The sequence below is a fragment of the Henckelia pumila genome, chromosome 2 (genome assembly GCF_033568475.1).
Source record: "Henckelia pumila isolate YLH828 chromosome 2, ASM3356847v2, whole genome shotgun sequence".
In the NCBI taxonomy this organism is placed as follows: Eukaryota; Viridiplantae; Streptophyta; class Magnoliopsida; order Lamiales; family Gesneriaceae; genus Henckelia; species Henckelia pumila.
This window is the reverse complement of record NC_133121.1, coordinates 132,185,369-132,207,349: the sequence shown is the minus strand read 5'-3', so window position 1 is coordinate 132,207,349 and position 21,981 is coordinate 132,185,369. Positions and strand designations below refer to the sequence as shown.

Below are 21,981 nucleotides of genomic sequence, written 5' to 3'. Positions count from 1 at the left end.
CTGTGGCCATAGAAAATTTTTAAACCTTATATATATATATATATATATATATATATATATATATATATATATAAACTAAATACAAATTTTTAAGAAAGTAACGTACATCTCAAAAGTATGTAGCTACGTTACATTGCCCCCCAAAATTAAGATCCTGGATCCGCCCCTGGTTCTATCTGTTTTGTTCATCATCCAAAATTCTACAAATGCATCATCAAATTTCATGGACCACAAACCCCATAAAGCCAAATTTTGATCCGTGACTATTTTGCAAAATGACATACTCTTCAATTTTATTCGGGGTTTCAACTTTGAAGCTTCCCACTATCACAACTGCGTGGCTCTCCAGCTTCATATTTAAGATTTTAAATTCTGTTGGTCCTTCGTAAACAACCTATATATATAATTTCAAGTTATGGATATATAATACTATTAAATATTAGTTATACGCAAACACGTTTATAAACAGATGCATACCTTTCTACAATCTCTGAAGCTATTGTAAGTTAAAATGACAGAAATAACTGGCCATCTTTCTACTGATACCACTTAATTTATTTGGATGAGAAATAATATATGCTTAAAATTCATCAAAATGCATCAGTTTTACCACACACACACAAACCAAACAATCTAATTTAATACCACAATTTAAAAACAATCAAATAAGTTAGACAAATACAAACGCGTAACTTTAAAATATAATTGTAAAGTCAAAAGACAATAAAACAAAAGGTAAATAATAATAACAACAAAATTTTCAAAAAGCACTATGCTTTAAATTATTTCATCAAATATTAAAACAAAAATTCAAAGATGGAGATAGAAATGTGGAATCTTTTAGAAATTTAAACCACAAGGACTACATGTAATTCATGCTAAAACAACAGTAGGTCCAATTAATATGGCTTTTTTCATTTACAAAAAACTGAACGAAACAAAAAAATGAAGTTTTACAAAACCCCCCAAAACCGAATGAAAAAAACAATTAGAAATAAAAGGGGAAAAAAGAAAGAAAAAACTGAATTTTTAATTCGGTCACTTTTCTTCGATTATATCATAAGTATGACCCAGTTGGTGATTGTTATGTTACCGGTTTACCAAGTTTAACTAAGTGGTATGACAAAGAGTTTGGCTCAGACTCAATTACTCAAAGCATCATAGCATCAAATCTTTCTCAACAAATTTTGCATTTGACATCCCAAATTTCAAGTCCAATTAAAATTTTTAAAAAAATCGACTAATATAATTCATCATTATAAAAAAAATGACAAAAATTAACTGTGATACAACTTATGTCAAAAAATTATAATAATGATATAGAGATTAATCTTTGAAGACATACCTAAGGACACGAAAACACGCCCCCCTTATGACCTTGTTCCTACATGGCGAAAGTATTGAGTCGAAAAGTCCCCTTTAATAATGATTCATTTGACATAAAAAAAATCGTGATAAAAAGAACATATAAGAAAATAAACAAAAGCATAATAATTTTGAAATAACTTCTTCTACCAAATCAAGCCATACCTCATCAATTCTTTCCAGGGCGGATCTATAGTGGGACTAGGGGGGCCATGGCCCCCCACCTCCCCCAAATTTTTTATTTTTTAATTTTTAGTATAATATATATACATATATAAATAAAGTAGTAAAATCATGTTAAATATACACTTGGTCTATGTGACAAACAACCTTTGTGCAGAGGAAAGGAGCTAGGGGGGCCATGAGCCCCAACTCCCAACCCCCCACCCCAAAATAAATAAATAAAATTTATTTTTAGTATATATATAGAAATTTTCAGCTGTCCAACCAATGATTCTCTACTCGTCAGTTATGAGAAAAATTTTAAAAAAACAAACAAAACCCCAGTATCGGATTTTAGTAGTCGGGGACGAAGTGAAAAATATTGTTGGGCATCTGAAAAGTCGTATATATATAAACTAGTAAAGTCATGCTAAATACAAATTTTTAAGAAAGTAACGTACATCTCAAAAGTATGTAGCCCCAAAATTAAGATCCTGGATCCGCCCCTGGTTCTATCTGTTTTGTTCATCATCCAAAATTCTACAAATGCATCATCAAATTTCATGGACCACAAACCCCATAAAGCCAAATTTTGATCCGTGACTATTTTGCAAATGACATACTCTTCAATTTCATTCGGGGTTTCAACTTTGAAGCTTCCCACTATCACAACTGCGTGGATCTCTAGCTTCATATTTAAGATTTCAAATCCTGTTGGTCCTTCGTAAACAACCTATATATATAATTTCAAGTTATGGATATATAATACTATTAAATATTAGTTATACGCAAACACGTTTATAAACAGATGCATACCTTTCTACAATCTTTGAAGCTATTGTAAGTTAAAATGACAGAAATAACTGGCCATCTTTCTGCTTATATCACTTGATTTATTTGGTTTGAGAAATAATATATGCATAAAATTCATCAAAATGCATCAGTTTTGCCACACACACAAACCAAACAATCTAATTTAAAACCACAATTTAAATAAAATCCAATAAGTTAGACAAATACAAACGCGTAACTTTAAAATATAATTGTAAAGTTAAGAGACAATAAAACAAAAGGTAAATATTCGTCTTTGTTGCTTTGTGATGTAATTTCTGTTGATTATTAGCTATGAAATTCTCCTTTTTATTTCAAAAAAAATAATAATAATAATAATAATAGCAACATTTTCAAAAAAGCACAAAGATTTTAATCATTTCACCAAATATTAAAACAAAAATTCAAATATGGAGCAAGAAATGTGGAACCTTTTAGAAATTTAAATCCCTAAGACTACATGTAATTCATGCTAAAACATCCGTAAGTTATTAGATGGCTTTTTTTACAAAAACTGAACGAAACCAAAAAAAGAAGTTTTACAAAAACCACCCAAAACCAAATAGAAGGGGAAAAGAAAAAAGAAAGAAAGAAAAAACTCAATTTTTTTGACTCAACTCAATTACTCACGTCGTAGCATCAAATCTCTCTCAACAAAATTTTGCATTTGACATCCCAAATTTCTAATCCAATTAAAATTAAAAAAATCGACTATTGTATGACCTCAGGCATTATCCTCATGACAATCGATCAGGCAATTAGCTAAAATTCATCCAGCCTAGGGCCATTTTTTTTTCCAGTGAATTTTGGATCCACATTTATATGATTCAAATTTACACAATCACATAAATGCGAAGGCTAATTAAAACGCATATAATGATACAATGTCGCGAAATCATCAATCCCCGTGTATCGACCTGTAAAAAAAGGGGGGGGGGGGGGATCGCACGAAATCTTCTGCTACACTTGGTGCTACATACCATGCTACACTTTGCAAAAAATTATTAAAACTTAAATGACTCAACACCATGAATGAACAAAATACAAATAATCATTGATAAAACATTCCATTCACTTATTTTTTTGAATCAAAATTGGCAATAAATTATGTTGCAAACATGATAAATGAGTAAAAAAATATTTTAATGATTTTTTAAATTGAGAAAACAGGTGAATGAAATGTTTTATCACTGATTAATTGTATTTTGTTTATTCATGATGTTTAATGTGTTTAATTTTTAATAATTTGTGCAAATGAGATTTTTTTGATCAAAGTGTAGCATGGTGTGTAGCATCAAGTAAGTGTAGCAGAAAAATTCGTCCGGGGATCGGGGTGCAAAAAGAAAAAAATAAATTCGAAACATCAGCTGTGGTAAGAAAATTTCTTTGGGGCTTTTCTTTAGTTCTGTCGATTGTTTTAGGTGGAGAAGAGCAACCTATATTTGTTGTACCACCACATTTTTTAATATATTATTATTATTATTATTATTATTATTATTATTAAGCAAGGCGTATTAAATAATTATTTTATAATAAAATTATATTTTAATTAAAATTATTTTATTATGTTTTTAAAATATTATAATAGTTTTTTTATTTTTTAAAAACTGTTTTGGCATGTAAATAATGACATCATTATAATATTATATTTATATCTTTAAAAATATCTTTGTCTTTTCATTGTTTTGGGGTAAAATGGACAAAAATAATTCAACTCCTTACCAAAAAAAAAAAAAAAAAAAACAATTCAACTCTACCATCTTTTCTTACTCTCTTTGTTTTTCAAATCAAACGATTTAACTCACAATCTTCATCTTTCACCATCTTTTCAAACTATCTTTATTTTTTCAAATCAAATATTTAAAATAAAATAAATACATAAGATTTATATATTATATCACACACGCAAAGCGTATGCTTGGATGCTAGTATTAAATAAAAAATTGAGATGAAAAAAAAAAAGAAAACATTAAATTAAAAAAACTAATTCATAATGATGGAAAAAAATTGAAATAGTGGAAGGAATAGTTTTTTTAAAATTTTTTTTTAATTTATTGGCCTATATCAAGAGACCATAATGTCTTCTTAAGGCTTGTTGGTACAAGTATAAATAATACTTGTATAACTTGTCATATCTAATCATTCGTTCTTCTCGTCATACTATTTATCCATCTATTAATTATTTATTTTACATCAATCAAATCATTAATCATTTATTTTATATAAATCAAATCATTAAATTTAAATTATTATATTACCCTTATAAATAATATTATTCATACTTTATTTATTTTTAAAAAGGACAAAATGGTAATTTATTATTTTTATATAAAATTCAATCAATCAAATCACATAAACTATAATATATCAATCAAATCAAATATCATATTAACTATCATTTTTTTATTTATTTTATATTACATTATATTACTTATCCAAGTACTATTTATATAAAATTTGAGAACATTAGAAAAAATACTTTTTGGTGTGGATTGAATACATCAAAGTTTCTCTATTTTATCCTTCTCTAATGTAAATTTATATAGAATTTTCACATTAAAAAAAATTAACCACCTTTAAAAAAAATTATCTATATATATATATATATATATATATATATATATATATATATATGCTCTTAGATCTACAAACAGGTCATGCAGTTCTAATTTGTTCAAGTCTTTTGATTCTCTCATGGCCACTGTTTTTACGTCCCATTCTTTAGGAAGACCTCGAATTACTTTGAGGATAACTTCCTTGTTAGGATATGTTTTGCCCAATCCGTTGAGCTCAATGACAATGCTGCTTACTCTCTCATCAAACTCTGTCATTGATTCTCCTGGTCTCATTTTGATGTTATCAAATTTTTTTGTAGCTACAGACAGCTTGTTTTCCTTGGTTTGTTCATTTACTTCGCAGAGTTGGATCAGTTTCTCCCAAATCTTCTTTCCAGTTTTGCATGTCTTGATTTTGCTGAAGGTATTCTTGTCAAGAGTTTTATACAAGATATCCTTAGCTACATTGTCCAAGTTTGCCTTCTTTTTATCTTCGGCAGTCCATTCAATTCTAGGTTTCTCAATGTATTGAGGACCACCTCCCAAGAGGGCTATAGCAGTATTGACCTTTGTAATTTCAAGAGGTCCGTCAGTGATGACAAACCACATGTCATCATCTAGTGCTGATAAGTGTGCTTGCATGCGAATTTTCCAGTCATCAAAATCTTCCTTCGAGAACATAGGGATTTTGCTGAATGAAGTCATTTTGAGTAAGTGTTTTAAGAATAAGATAACAACCGCTCTGATACCACTTGTTAGGATCGATTGAAAGTCTAGAGGGGAGGTGAATATACTTTCAAACAGTTTTGCAAAGAGAAAATGGAACTCGATCGATTTAAGGATGAGTTCAAAGCTTATCTTAATGTCCAATATAGTTTGGCAAACAAAATGTGTGCGAAAATATGCCAAGCTATAGATTTAAAAACACTTGGGGTATTTCGGTTTAGGGGTAGGTATAAAGTTGAAAGGTAAACTGAAATAACACACGAGATTGTTTATGGATGTTCGGAGATTTCAAACACTTCTACGTCACCCCTTCTTCTGCCTTGGAAGGATTCACTAGAAGACTTTGATTTATACAAGCAATTTGCACAAACCCAATCTAGTTTAGGACTTAAACAATGCCTAAACAAGAACTCCTAGTATACCACTTTGATTACAGTCCTAGACTGATCTTGCAATGAAAATGAAACAACTCGAAATCTTTCTGACACAAAGATTGACCCTTTAATGGTCTGAATAATGCTTTGAATATTTTGTGCTTTCGAGTTTTCTTGATCAAGTCTTGAGCGTAGGATGCTTTGTAACTTTTTGAGCAATAGCAGATATATCAGCACTTCGTTGTTTTGAACTTTGATCAAGATCCTTATTTATACTCTTTGGTCTGCAACGGTCATATTTTCAAGGATATCTTCTGATGGGATTCAAAATATTCCCGTTTGATTTGTCATTATCAGCAACAACTTATGACACCGACATTCCCTTAGTATCGCGACATTATGTTCTGCAGAGATGTCAGAGTACGGACGAGCTTATCCGAAAGTACTTGTGAATTCATTGACGAACTCAGTTGGGTAAAAGATGCTCTGAAAAATTCAGTTTAGCGAGGTAAACTGTTTTCGTATCTGTGACAATCAGTTTAGTAAGGATAGACTGAAGAATTCAGTTTAGTGAGGTAAACTGAATTGAGTTTTTCCGAGGTAGACTGATTTGAAGATTTGTCCAGTTTAGTGTCTGTATGATGTCATCAATGTCTAGATATCAGTTTAGCTCCTTCCGTGGATGCTAAAGTAGTTTGGCTTTGTTTTGTAAATATCGAAACTAAATTTCCCAACACATTGTTTGATTATATCTAAAATAAAAATATGAATGATTTAATCATAATAATTTTTAAAATGATTGCATAATATATGTTTAGAAAGTCAAACAAGATTTTATACGTATTTAAAAAATCATAAATAAGAGTAAATAAAATTTGCAGCTTGATTAACAGTTTTTGGAATGTAAATATTATTCCAAAAGCTAAAAGTAATATTTCAGCACACGGTATCACTAAAATTTAAATATATATTTTTTAACTTGGAAAAACAAATTTTAATTTTTGTAAAAAAATATTTTAAGAGATAAGAACAACATATATATAACTAAGGAAATTAAAGATTCTATACATTTCCATTTGGGATAGTATTTTAGGATTATTTTATTAAATAAGGTTATATTATGGATCATTAAATTAAATTCTCTATAATTTACCTTCCCGCCGTACAAACAAAATCGTCATCCTTCCTTATTTCCCTTCGATCTCTTCGTATTTCCCCTTCGCAGGCCAAATCCGTTAATAGTTGGTGGTAGATGTTTGGTTTTCTTCTCCTTCTTGTTATACTTTTTCTTCTTCTTCTTTTTTACTCGCTCTGCGTTGAATTTATTCTACGCTATCCAATTGATTCCGAAAGGACAGAAACAATTAATTGATTTTCTGATGTGTCCAATTTGCTTTTGTAGGGCTTCATCCAATGGAATATGCACGGTTTTCAGACTCAGAGCTACGTGAGGTAAGTTTTTCTAATCCATGTGATTCGATCCTTTGGATCTTTTATTTTTCAATTTATCTATACTATATGAGTATCTGCAATTTTTGGCAAACCAAACGCTTTGTTAACTGAAAAATACTTTAAAAAGTGCTTTTTTGGCCTGAAATCAACGGGGCCTTGCCGTATCATTATTGGACAGTTAATTGTGATCAACACTGCGTGTTATCTTTAATTTTACTCGCACACCCCCTGTGTTTGGGCGTGAAAGTCGGAAACTAAACTTTGTTTAAATTTGTTGACAGCTATGTGATGAATATAATGATCCAAAGGACATGTTATGCGGTGGGTGGAAGACACTGTTTTATGTCGACGATGTAGCTGATATCAGGGACAAAGCAGAAACAACCTTGAAGTTCTACAATAAGAAACAAGTGAGGCAGATCATCTGATATTGTCAATAGCCTTGTTTGCTTAATACGCTTAATGATTTTGTTTGGGTATTTTTTGGTTGGTTACAGCGAACGAATTTCGTTCTCGATAAGATTGTGAAGGTTAACTTTCAATCTTTTGTGTATTACTGCATGACATTTTGGGCAAAGAGGACCGAAAATGATGAGCGTCGTCTTTTTCGAGGTGTTTATTATCGTCAGCGAGGTGTTTATGGTCGGGGCAATGTATTGCTATGCGAGATCAAGGTACCCAATTTATCCTTGTTCTTGGTTTCAATGGTATGTCTTGTGTTGATGGCGATGGCAAACGAAGTTTCCTGGTTTACAATCTTGAAACACCATCTCCGGTGCCACTCGTGTGTCAGGCACGAAATTCGAAAAAAGTTTCGAATGGAATAAGATCCCGTCTGTTCATTATGGGTTTCGATGTATCCAGTTTTTTTTAGCTCTTTAAAGCCGGGGTTCGTTTCTCACGTTAATTGAAGGATAGATCTATGTTCCAATAATTAACTTTAGAGATGAAAATGGAGAGAGTTAACAAGCAGGAACATGTGTCGTGAAAAGTTGTAATCAAATGGGGCGGTGTTCTTGCGTCAGGGTGCTTTTGATTAAATATGTGAAGATTCTCTTTGCTACGGATTGATGTTGTCTGATGCTGGAACGAGGCTTCGCCCGAAGCATAAGTGGAGCCTTCGACCATGTTTGAAACTAACATCTTTCACAATAATTTTTTGGGGTAGGCTAGATAGGCGAAAGAGGAATATAAATGCATCCTCAAAGCCTAACATTTTATGTTTATGTATCTTTTTGTTGGCATGTGAAGGTTGGAAGTTAATATTGTTATACGTTTTCAGGGTGGAGATGATGAAATTACGATCCCAGCTGGTCACGATGATGGAGAAGCAATGACATTTGAAATTGCGGACTCCCTATTGGAATGGTACCTTGAACTTTTATTCTTTTGTCATTTGTTGGGAATTTATACGTTCTTGCATGCATTACTCTAGTCATTGCTAGGGATGTGATGACCGCAGCTGATAATCTTAAAAGTTGTGTGTGTTTTGTTTGCAAATTTCAGTGATGGAGGTTGTGATTGTGCTGCCTAGTTCTTTTACTTAGGTGAAGTGACTCGGTGGTGCGCGAGCTCAGATGTTGGATGAATGTTTCGATGTTTCTCTTAAATGGCCTCTTATATTTTAGTTTAACATCTCTTTTTATAACGAAGCATGTTTTCATTTTTTTGGTGTGTCTACGTGCATGTGTTGTCTTCTCTCACTGGTTTTTTTTGTTTTTGCTCAAATGTACAAGCGTTGAAAATGCCCCCAACGTTTGTGACGTTTCCATCTCCGAGGATGATGAGGAAGAGGAGAAGCATTAACTCAGCTGTTCGTCATAATTTACAGTCTTCATATTTTTTTTTAGAATAAACAATGGTTGAAATCAGTGTTACATTGTAGAGCTAGGAGTTGAGCTATTATTTTGAGCATATGAATATAATGCTTAATACTTGGGGAGAAAACTTCAATATAGAGCTAGGAAGAACTGACCCAAAAAGATTAAAGCGGATAATTTTTTTTAAAAAAAAAACAAGTAAAATTTTTAACAAGAATATCGAGAAATATTTCATAACATTAAAATTCAATATAAAAACTATTTTTAAAGTTTAAAAATTTAAAATAATCTGCCGAATTAAAAAAGAAAGAAATTTTAATGTGTACACATGCATCGTGTATGAAAAAGCACCAAGAAAAAACATATGCCGTTGTTTTTCAAAAATAGTGTCGATTTAAATTTAATTGTTTGATTATTTTTGAAATATATATATGAATCAACTCGTGTCGATTAAATTCAAATGTTTGATTATTTTTGAAATATACACCTTTTCAACTATGAGCAAAGCGGATTATTTTATGCTACACTTGGAGTATTTTTTTTCTTATGATGTGGTCAAATATCAATCATTGGATCATCAAAACATGTCAATTTTCATAAAAATATATGAGTTTCACGTGATCTAATGATATTGAAATAGGGGGAGAAACACTTCAGATGTAGCATAGACTAACCCGAGCGAAGCTAGATACGAGAAACAACTAGCTACTCGTTTGTCTCTACACAATATTCATTCATTTTACCAAATTGTATGTATTAAATTAAATAAAATAAATGTAATAGTTGATTAATGAGGTATTTGAAATGTTCTCCGTTGATTAGCGTAAAAGAACCACTTTCATGTGATTATTTCTTCTTCCTCTTCGATCGATTTTTCCAAAGAATAGTTAATTAGTTATGCATGCGCTATCACGAATAGTGATTTTTTCAAATATCCCGCATATTCAACGTTTTGTACAAAAACCCCAAAAAAAATTTTACAAAAATATATTATTTAGAAAATTATATTTTTAAAGGAAAAATAATTATTCAATTTAAAATATAATGGATAATGCTTCAGGTTTTGTCAAGAAAATAACGAATATTATGTATCGAGTAATCTCTATTATTTAATTGTAATAGAAAGTCTCTTAAAAACTGCTCTAAAAAGAATACCAATTTTTGTGCCGATTTTTTCTCTCCTCTTTTTCCTATCTATTATCCCACATTTGCACTAATTAATTGTATTGCATTTAATTTTTATTATATTAATATTATAATATTAATAATTATAATAATATTACTAAAATGATAAATATATTAATTTTGTATTATTATAATAATATATTACAAGAAATTAAACATAATTGCATCAGTTGAGTGTTTTAATGTTTAATTATGTATTTGAATACGTATTTTTATTATGAATTTATGTTAAATGTTTAATTTAATCATATAATTTGTATTAATTATTTATATCTAATTTTTTTAAAAAATTATTAATTAACTATTATATAATACGAATTAATAACATAAAATTGATAAATAACTTGAATACATAAAATTTATTTAAATAAGATGATATAATATATATATTTACATTGAATTTATAAATCATATTATTTACCAATTATTTATAATTATTAAAAAAATTAAAATTATATATATGAAAGCTTTGCACCAAATTTGGCGATGAGGTATCTTTGCGCCAAATATGGTGCAAATGAGGGTGAGGCGCTATTTTGGCGCAAAAGATAGGGCTCCCATTGGAGCAATTACCCTGGCTTTTCAGGTCAATTTAGTGCAGGGTTGGAAAATTATTAAACCTCTCACCAACTCATACACAATATATATATATATATATATTATATACGCATGAACGTATGCATTTATTACTAATTATTAATAAAAAAAATTTCGGATACAATCACTATATATATTTTAAAACATATGAAAAGTGCATCTCTTATTCTTCATATTATATTAAATTAAATAATTATTAACATTAATGAATTATATTATTAATTATTTTTTTAACAACACAAGAATAAAATGTCGTTTTATGATTATGTTATTCTATAACTCCAAAAATGCATAATTATGGGAATTAAGTCTATAATTAATTGTTATATAAGTTAAAGCTCAATAACATTTAGCATAGATATATTGAATTGGGATGGGTGTCGACAAAAAGTTTCATTTCTGATTCCTCTTTCAATATGAATTGGGATAGAAAAAATGTCAAAACTTAGGTCCAGTAATTGTCTGGTCAATATTTTTCGGTACATGAACGAGATGAAATTCAAGAAAGATCGGGATTTTAGAGAATTTTTTCGACCTTAATATCAGCAATATCTTCGTTCGAGTTTTTCACTATCTTCATAAAAAGTTGAAAACTATCTCGAAAACCAACTTAAAAGTTGTTCATTCATAATAGCCTTCAAATTAATATGTATGCCAATTATAGCAAATTCAGGTAACCACCATAATAGTCTTCAAATCCACAAGTCGTGTTATTTTACTTCGGTCATCTTCAACTTATATCTTCTAAATTTTATTTTTTATCATCTAAAATAGAGATTTGCGATCTCTATTTTCAAAAAACTTCTCCAATCTATATCCTCTAAATATTACCAAATACTTCATTTTCTATTTTATTCTTTTAAAACATATATATTTATATAATAAAATAATTACATAATATGTTTTTCAAATATATTAATTGGATATGGTTAAAATTAAAATCGTGCAATATATTAATAATTATGTATTATAATGTTAAACATATTAAAAAATAAAAAATTTCCATTGAATGTTATTTAAAAATAATAAAATTACAATTAATTTATTTAAAGATTATAAGAAAAACCAATAAATTTTAACTAAACTAAAAAAATGAAACATTGAAATTAATTTTAAAAATAAAATGGATCAAATTAAAATGGGAGAATACTCAAAATAATAAAAATTAGACCAATTAACCAACTAATATTTAATATAAAAATTGAAAATAATTTAAAATAGAAACTAAAAATTAAATTCATCATTTCAAAGATCTAAAAAATAATTTTGAAAAATGGCATTTTCGTAAATATGTCATCCTCCAAATATTTCCTCTATTAAACAGTGATCCTTCAAATATGAAGGATCATTTTGAAGGATGCAAATAGATAATGGTTGGAGGCCAAATCATCCTCCAAAATTATAAATTTTTAAGAAATTACCTTCCATCCAACGTCATCTACAAATCTTCAAATCATATTTCCATTTTCTTCTGCAAAATATACTCGATAAAAAGTTTGTTTTATGAAATGTCACATTTATTTCCTATAGTTTGTATTCATTTTATCATCGAACCTAACAAAAAATATATCTTCATATTTTCTTTTAGAATACAATATTGGTTAAAATCAGTATATTCAACTTTACATTTTATAATCCAACTCCAACCTACTTGAAGCGATTTTTTTTTTTTTTTTTTTTTTTGGAATGCAATTCATTATTTACGAATAAGTCGATGTGGAAAACCAAAATAAGTCCAAAAAGAGATTCGCCTGATCATATGATTGAAACCCAAAAAGACTTTCTCGACGAACGACTCTTTAAAGAAGGCATGCAATCTGATTTATCATTCACAGAGATTAGACAAATCGCAGAGCTTGCAAAGCCTTACCCCTTGTCACTTGAGTATATGAATCTACATGCATAAAACTTAGGAAAAAAAATTATATATTAACAAAATTCCAATATAGGGGGAGAATAGATAAAAAAAAAATGATTCATCACAAAATATAATATGTTAATAAAAATTAAAACAAAATTAACAAGTAGATCGAAAAGATGAGAGAATTATTTACCTGAAACCTCCAATCATCGTCCACTAAAATTCAATATCTCAAAAATACGTCAATCCTTAGAGATAAAATAATTTAATCCTAACACATAAAAATAACTTAAAATAACTAAAATAATCATAAACATCACATTTAATATTATGCATGAGGTTAGGTCGGTCACTTATAATTTTTCATTCCTCAAAGATAAATAAACTTTAACAATTAAAAATATTTATAATCTAATAAGCATGAAATTACAACTTTTAAAATCAAATAAATGAAATTCACGGTTAGTTGTTTAAATTTTGGGGACGTTACATTTATCCCTAATATTGCCCATTTATTCCTAGTCTAACCCAAATAAAACTTAACACATTATAATTTGGCCCATCCATTCTCATGATTCATTTGGCCCATAAAAAATTAATGAACTAACTTAAATATTAAATCCAAGTCCAAAAACCATTTTTATAAGGTCCAAACCCATGAATATTTAATTGCAATTTAATTTCTAATTAAAATACCGAGCCCAAAATAGCTTAACCCCGGACCCACATCTACATGACTTGACCCTAAAACACGTTGAATTGACTCGGGATGACCCTGACCGAACCCCCTGCCCGCTGCCCTAACCTGCCCGAAACCCTAACCTTTACTCATCACTCTCACGCACATATCTGCTACAGTTGCCGGAGCTTTCAGGACTTTGGCCACCCAGATCCAGCCACCACCAGCCAAGACACCCTCTGGAATACCTTCTTCTCTGTCTTGCGGTTCTAACCCAACTATAACAGGCAAAAATCGTCATGTGGATCGAGAACGAGCCGTTTTACGCAGACCGCTCAAACTGCACCAAATATGCCTTCTATGGTGTACCCACCCTAAACATGAAATTAAAACACATGAACCACCATCCAACCATGACCCTAGGGACCATATCTCAGCCCTCAACTCGTTGGTCAGCCCCTCGAACGATCACATGGCAGAAACACAAGCCAAAATCATCAACATGTCAAAAAAATGAGTAACATGCATGAAAACGTGAAGAACAAGAACACCAATCAAATAATCTGTAAACACAAGTTTAGATCATGTAAAAACAACGAATATATGATCTAATGGGGGTCAAGGAAAGGAATCGAATTTTTTTTTCGCCTGAAACTACAAAATCATCGAGTAGATCGCTTACTAGGACGAACGGGACTTCGAATCTTCGAAATTCTTCAAAATTCACGTGAAAGTGTGTGTAAGTGTGTGTACGGAGGCTGGAAATTTGATGAGAAAATCTGATGGAGTTGTGAGAAAGAAGGGTTGTATAAGAATGGACCAAGATATAATATATATTGCATACTACTTATGCTAGGCTTTAAAATTTTATTTAAATGTACCTAAATCTATTAACCTCCTAATTATAAGTTTTAAAACATTATTTTCAATAATAAAAATATTAATTTTCGTAATTAATAAGACCATATTTTTAAAAATACATTAAAAGTTCATAAAATTATCTATGTTAGTGAAAAATAGATTTTAAATACATAAATATATCAAAACACTATTTTCTAGAAATAAATTCTTAAAATAATATTCTATGGCTCTTGAAAACTTTAAACATAATATTCTATGACTCTTGTATACTTATATTTACTTACTGGACGTTAGTCGCTCACACCTTGGTGTCATCTTTGACATTTTACGGGACATGTCTCGGGTTATTGTAGCGGGAAGATAGAGGCATGATTAGTTGCAGGATCATACGTTGTCAGGAGTTTTATTTACCTATAGTTAGTTTCATGTTGTATAAATACATTTGGGTTTTACTACCGTTTTTATTCTGCTAGTTCATGTAGTACTAGGTTTTAAATTTACGCAAGATTAACCATGTTTAAATAATTTTTATAGTATTAAGTTGATTACATGCTTAAAACTAGAAAGCAGTAAAGTGATTCAGATCTAATTTCTACAATTTGTATCCCGAGATTAAAAAAAAATTGACAATATCATAGGTTTAATGTTAATTAGAAGTATTGGTTATCGCGAGGGTAATGAGTTTTAGTTCCTTGTTCGATTTTTTTTTGTTTTGTTTTGAGGAGACCTTTTTCTATATTAAATTACGCAAAATAACATTTATGCCCCTGGTAGATTAAATAAGATATTTTTCTTGGCATGTGGCCATATATATTGTCCAATCAAAACCAAGAATTATAGATAGCATATAACCATTGGCTTAAATTATTGCCATGCCTGTACGACCAAGCACACACTATTTATCCTCCTCACGTCCACGCTGAAATCACTATCTCCACTCCAGCACGGCATAATTGTCTCGTACATCGTGCATATTGAGTTGTACGCTTTTATTGCCCTGCCATTTGTCTTCCCATATCATCACTCCTCCCTGGCTAAACTTATTCTCATTCAATTTCATCCTCATCATCTTTTCCTAGGAGAAAACATAAATGGAAAATAACCCGCAGCAGAGCTCGGCGGCGGGAGCGGCGGCGTACCCACCTGCGGCGCCGTATCACCACCTCCTTCAGCAGCAGCAGCAGCAGCTCCAGATGTTCTGGAATTACCAGCGCCAGGAGATAGAACAGGTTAACGATTTCAAGAACCACCAGCTCCCATTGGCTCGCATCAAGAAGATCATGAAGGCAGATGAAGACGTGCGCATGATATCCGCCGAGGCGCCAATCCTCTTCGCCAAGGCTTGCGAGCTCTTCATTCTGGAGCTCACGATCAGATCTTGGCTCCACGCCGAGGAGAACAAGCGCCGCACGCTCCAGAAAAACGACATCGCGGCGGCCATTACGCGTACTGATATTTTCGATTTTTTGGTGGACATTGTGCCGAGGGACGAGATCAAGGATGAGGCGGCTGCGCTGGGTGGGATTGTGGGGCCGGCTGCCGGTGCAGGTGGAGTCACCGGTGTTCCGTACTATTACCCGACCATTGGTCAGCCTATGATGGGTCGTCCCGCTGTGGATCCGGGGGTTTACATGCAGGCTCCGCCGCCTCCATCGCAGGCGTGGCAGTCCGTTTGGCAGACAGCGGCGGATGATGGCTCGTATGCCAGTGGCGGTGGTGCAAGCGGTGGCCACGGCAACCTCGATGGCCAAGGCTAACTCTGTAATTGAACGTTTCCTTTCCTATGTTTATTAATTTCCAGCATTTTTACTTGGATCTGGCGTTTTTGGAGAATTTTTAGGTGATTATGATAAGGGATTTGTTATTTTGATTATTATTCTTCATGTTCTAATTCACAACTAGCGATGAGTCGATGCATTCTGGGAGCACTGTTTGCAGTGACAGCCGTGGGCACTATATATGTACCATCATAATGCAATTATTCTGCAAATTTTAATTTCCCCGTGACTTCTCCACTGCAGATCATTGGAATGCTTATCTCAGTTCTTGACATTTTTTCCTACCATTTGTTGCATTTTGTGGTCGAAACTTAACCTAGCCACACACCTCCTTCCCTTCTTACTGTTCTTTCTATGCTTCCCCAATCCACCACGTTGTCTTCATTGCATATTAGATCAATGGTACACAACCTTTTTTACCTATAATCTGCAACAAGATCATTCAGATGAAACATCAACCATGCCTGTGAGATGAGGACAATCACGAATATTCGTTACTACCGTTGCCTTGATCATTTTGCCTTTTCTTTGACCCATTCATTGTTGATATATCAACTTTTCTATAACAGATTTATCAACTGTTCCATAATCGAAACCGTTCCTAGACGACTTATTAACTGTTCCATAACCGATTAATTGTTGGATCCGCTGATATTTACCTAATCGTCTTAGCATTTATCTCCTTTTCCATCCGTAACAAGTTCATTTTTATGAGCCATGCTTTTGAGACAAATGATAGAACTACAGTTGAAAACTAATCATAGAAATATGGCAATAAAACGTGCAATTTAGCAAATTACATATATCCACAACCTAGACCATTTCACCTTTCTTAGTCTCGTTTTATACCGATTTATCAGTTACTGCATCCATTTCATACCAAGCTTATGCCAATCAAATTCCACATTATTTTACCCAGTCAATGACACTTCATCCGCCTAGTGTAACATGATGGACTAATAGAATGTAGCCTTTCGTCTTGTCCCATCCACTATAAGGTTGTTCAACTAGCCATACTTGTGAGACAAGCAGTATAACAATGGTTAAAAACTCAAAACATGAACATTTGAATCCTGTAAATATTTTATTGAAAATTTTAGGGACAATCATGTATATGAATGTTGATGATAGTTTTTTACCTTGAGCTTTTCAGGGGTCAATTTTTATGTTTGACGGGTTTGTTTTTTTTTTTTTTATTGTGCAATCATTGTTGCATATTGAAAATCTTTCCTTGTCATGCACAATACTTGTGTATTCCCCCTATATGGTTAGTGTATCATGTTGCAAAGTTGTATAGTGTGCTGACATGAGCTTCATTTTTTCACGGTCGTGCTACTTACTACTTTTGAATGTATACCATAGTTACAGAAGCAAAAGGTGCACTGCTAAAGCACATGTGCATTGTAGAGGATAGGCGCTAAGTGCAAGGCGAGGCACATGCTTTATTGAAATGGATTTAGAAGATAATTTAATTTTTCATATTCCATCATGTACTTTACAAACTGTTAAATAACAATAAAACTAGTCAATAGTCTCCTAGAAAAAATTAATTAGATTTAACATGAATTTTATTTTGGATCTGTCCCTATATCTAAGTCGCAATCAAAACATGTATAGGATTGAGCCTCGCTGTTCCTGGAGCCTAAGCACATGTGTGAAGGTTTAGTTACTATGATGTAGTTTGTGATTGGTACTTGAAATTGGGAGGTTGATGTAGTCCGTAATATTTGAGATAAACTAGGATATTGCTTATTTATGTGATAAAATAAATATGGTACTTCAAAATCCAGAAAACTCTGTGCTTGGCTAATTTGGATTCACAGTACTTTGTGCTTGGCTAATTTGGTTCTCACTAGCTTAAAGGTTTTGAAAGTTGTTTGTTGTTGCGGCCTATGCAAATGTAAATACATTTAACGATGTAAAACATGTGACTAGTTAATGGAATTGTTAGGGTACGACTTTTACGTACATCAAGGGGGTATAGAAAGAATGACATAACAGCATAATTTGTTGAGTTTTCTTATCAATTGTGGAATATTTCTTCCCCCAACAAACTTATAAGGATATTCTCATGGTAGCATTATAGCAAATGCTGAGTTTGCCTCAATCAGCTTTCTACTCTTGAGACCTGTAAATGATCTATCTCAACTCTTTCACCTCCGTTCCTGACAGCAAGTGTGCAAACATATAAAAGGAATTAGGTCTGTATATGAACCTTTTTCGGAAAATCATAGAGAGCGACCTGATGTTGTGCTACGTGAGAAAATATTATTCATTTTAGTGAGCAACTCAGCAAGCTAACTTATTAAAGGAATAAGCTTTGATAGATGAAGTTGATGTTGGATATTAAAGCAAGCATCCTGATGATTTGCTATTTGAGAAATTTTTTTCATCTTACTGATATTAAACTCATTGCCATTAATTTGGTTTGGAATGTTGATGAAATGGTTTATTTGAGGAAAGATGTGGGGTTACTTCTTTGGCTTGCAACTTTATCTTGGCAAATGCACGATTACAAGCATGAGGCATGACACAGTTTTATCTGAAAGAGTAGAATGGTGTACTACTGGTGCGAACTGTGTACTTGTTGCATGTGAGGCTACAGTCTAAGCAAGCTCAACAGAGTTCCACTGGGGTTTTTTCATTGTTTACATCTACAGTGAAAAACATTATTCACTTTCTGAAACTTGTTCACAAATTAAGGTAGATAAATCCAATAGAGCCTGTAAGGTTAATTTTGCAAATATTTCCTGGATATAATATCCTAACCAAAGTTGATTACGAACTCATTTAACAAACGCAACCAACAAAAAATTGCTGTGTTTTAACTCAGCTACCTTGTTTCTGCCCTATACTACCTTTTTCATCCTTTCTTATTTAGATTATGGCTCCTCATGTGACGTTGTCGTCATAGTTTTATTTGAAGATGCTTTGTGTGTCGCGACAAAACTTGATCAACTTGCCTTTCTGCTTACAGAATATGTGGATGCTTGCTGACATTGATTGTAACAATCTTGTTTCTTACAGTTGATATGCTGATGAAAAGGTCGCTGACTCGCTGAGGCTACATGAAAAAATCCCTAGATATGGGCGTTGCTGTAATGACTAGATATTTCCGGAGTGTGTATAAAAAAAGTTAATTTTGTGTGTAGGTACTCGAATTTATTTCTTCCAATCCATGTGTGGATCTTGTTTTCAGTGCAAATTATACAATATGCTGAATTTTTTTTTATCCCATGATATGGGTTCTTCAATTTCTGCATGGTCGTGATACGCATTTCTTAGGATTGTGCATTGAATTCAACATAAAAGGGGAAGAATAAAATGATACTATATGCTACATAGAAAAAACTTGCTTCGGTATACTCGAAACCACAAAACCTATTGTTTTACTATTTGATTGACCACAACTATAATACAGTGATTGAAACTATAATATGCTAGAGCCTAGAGGCCTCTTACTTCTAAAGCTATCGTATTTGAGATCTAGATTCACGGTGCTGTTGTGACTTGTGAGATTGTATAAAATTTACGAAGTAATATTTTTTATTTTATTTTTTCAAAATTTAATTCAAATAAATGAAGAAAACATTATTTCATAAAGTGCAATTTTTATAGGCTTGTGGAGATTCCTAGTTGCGTAGCGTGTTGCGGCTCCATATGGAATTTAACTAAATGTTACACATTCAAAAATTTTAAATACCAACTCAAAATCGATCTTTAAAAAATATTTTCTGAAAAAAAAAACAAACCAGAAATGGACCGATATATATTAAAGAAATGAATATTTTATTAAACAGAAATATTTTTTAGCTGAATTAATATACATGTTGGCTCAAGGGACGGATCTAGAAATCTTTTTTTGAGGGAGGGCAGCCGTACCGAATAAAAGATTACACACACACAAATATATATATTTATATAATAATTACAAAACAAAAGTTAAATATAGTACTCTCATTTAAATAATATTTTTAGATTTCAAATTTATTAACAATTTATCCCTACGACTTGATATTTTCTCAAAATAATTAATAATAATTTTATTCGACAAACTAATATATTCATAATAATCTTCTCAGCAATTTTTTTTTTTTCACTGGAGTTGTTGTGACTCGTAAATTAAAAGTCAAACTCGCTTACATTTCTTTTTCAACAAATTTGTTTTTAGCTTGTTTAAAAAACTTAAAACCCATTTGTGTTTAGGTTTAAAAACATAGTGATTGTGCTACAATTTTTTAAAAACTATGAACCACAAATTTTCGGATCACTTTTTACATATTAAACGATGCAGATTAACTTAAATTTGTGACCTTCTTTTGTATTTTCATGTTTAATTTCTAATTTATGTTCATAATTATTATTTTTAAACTATAAATATATAAGTAATTTTTTTTACCCCCCTAAAAAATTTGAACTGTTAGACGCTTCTACAAAATAGAGTTCTAACTTTCAAGAATCACTAATAAATAATTGAAAACTGTTTGAATATCACTATGTGAAATTTTTTATTGATGTGAGATGTTCACATAAATATTTAATATTTAAAATTAAACAGTTAGATGCTTCTACGAAATATAATTTCAACTTTCAAAAATCACTTATAAATAATTGAAAAATCGTTACATTGTAATGTTCAAGAATAATAATACTAACTAGTGACGCAATACAACACACGTGTTGCATGTTCAACATTATATATATATATATATATATATATATATATATATTTAAAGTTATAGACTCGTGAAGAAGATCAGTATACCTCACAACTGACAAAAGCTTTGACTGCAGTAAAAATCGAGTCACCAGCCAAACTGGAAAAGACAGCAGAACAATTAAGCAGTGATGTCATGTTTTTGTTTGTGAAAAATTTTGGCAAGTTCATCAGAAGAAACCAAGAAGGATCATACAGGAGAAACTTTCAAAAGAAAGAGCCAGTTGAAGAACCAAGAAGCTGTTTCAACTGTGGAAAAACGGGACACTTCATTGCCGATTGTCCCAAACCAAAGAACCCTGACAAAAGAAAGAATTCAAGGAATGATAGACACATCTCAAAACAGAAACACGAAGCATTGGTCGCAAAGGACAGCAAAACCAAGTGGGCTAAATCAGATAGTGATTCAGAAGGATCAAATGGCTCTTCTAGCTCAAGTGATGATGAAGAAGAAGTCAAATGTCTTATGGCAAACGATCATGAACTACCATCCACCAGTGAACAGGTATTCGATTTTAGCTCTGAGGAATTTACCAGAGAAGAACTAATCAAAGCTCTTCATGATATGGCAAATGAATATCATCAACTATCCATAGCATTCGATGAAGTCAAAGCCAAGCAAAAGGATCTGCAAGACAACTCAACTGAACTTTCCTTTGGACAATCAGCCGAGATAAGTTGTTTTGAAACAGAGATTGTTGTGCTCCGAACAGAGAATGAACAGCTCAAGATTGAAATAAGAAATCTTACAAGCGAAAAACATAACTCAGATGAAATCATAAGATCATGGAATAAATCTTCGAGTCTGTTGACAGAAATGAATGATTCACAAAGACCACCCCACGACAAAACTGGTCTTGGATTTGGTAAGACAATGGAAACTGGTGAATCAAGTACTCTACCCAAACTGAATATGTGCAAAGGAAAATATATAAACTTTGTATGAGCAGTTAGGGAACATGAAGATGAAAAGCATGTTCTAATGACTTGGCAACACATAGAGCAAATGAACAGGAAA

At 31.6% G+C, this 21,981-nt stretch overlaps 2 protein-coding genes across 3 annotated transcripts; both read left to right on the top strand.

Annotated features, from left to right (window-relative positions):
* The first annotated feature begins 7,141 nt into the window (after positions 1-7,141).
* LOC140884721 (uncharacterized) lies at positions 7,142-9,425 on the top strand. 2 transcript variants are annotated; one of them, XM_073291564.1, is made up of 6 exons: positions 7,142-7,261; positions 7,416-7,465; positions 7,747-7,875; positions 7,963-8,139; positions 8,748-8,833; positions 9,202-9,425. In XM_073291564.1, the coding sequence occupies exons 2-6, from the start codon at positions 7,427-7,429 to the stop codon at positions 9,269-9,271; spliced, it is 501 nt and encodes a 166-aa protein (XP_073147665.1). In that variant the 5' UTR covers positions 7,142-7,261; positions 7,416-7,426; the 3' UTR covers positions 9,272-9,425. The 2 variants fall into 2 exon arrangements, with proteins under 2 accessions (XP_073147665.1, XP_073147666.1); XM_073291565.1 differs by having other exon boundaries at positions 8,972-9,350.
* A 6,044-nt stretch (positions 9,426-15,469) lies between these two features.
* On the top strand, positions 15,470-19,478 carry LOC140881231 (nuclear transcription factor Y subunit C-1-like). The gene is made up of 2 exons (XM_073286375.1): positions 15,470-16,229; positions 19,274-19,478. The coding sequence occupies exon 1, from the start codon at positions 15,560-15,562 to the stop codon at positions 16,223-16,225; it is 666 nt and encodes a 221-aa protein (XP_073142476.1). The 5' UTR covers positions 15,470-15,559; the 3' UTR covers positions 16,226-16,229; positions 19,274-19,478.
* Positions 19,479-21,981: the final 2,503 nt, after the last annotated feature.

Bases quoted from the DNA above. Each gene is read 5' to 3' on its own strand.
- LOC140884721 (XM_073291564.1), top strand. From the start codon at position 7,427: ATGGAATATGCACGGTTTTCAGACTCAGAGCTACGTGAG. The intron at 7,466-7,746 runs GTAAGTTTTTCT...ATTTGTTGACAG, and splicing joins CAGACTCAGAGCTACGTGAG to CTATGTGATGAATATAATGA. The intron at 8,140-8,747 runs GTACCCAATTTA...ATACGTTTTCAG, and splicing joins TATTGCTATGCGAGATCAAG to GGTGGAGATGATGAAATTAC.
- LOC140881231 (XM_073286375.1), top strand. From the start codon at position 15,560: ATGGAAAATAACCCGCAGCAGAGCTCGGCGGCGGGAGCGGCGGCGTAC.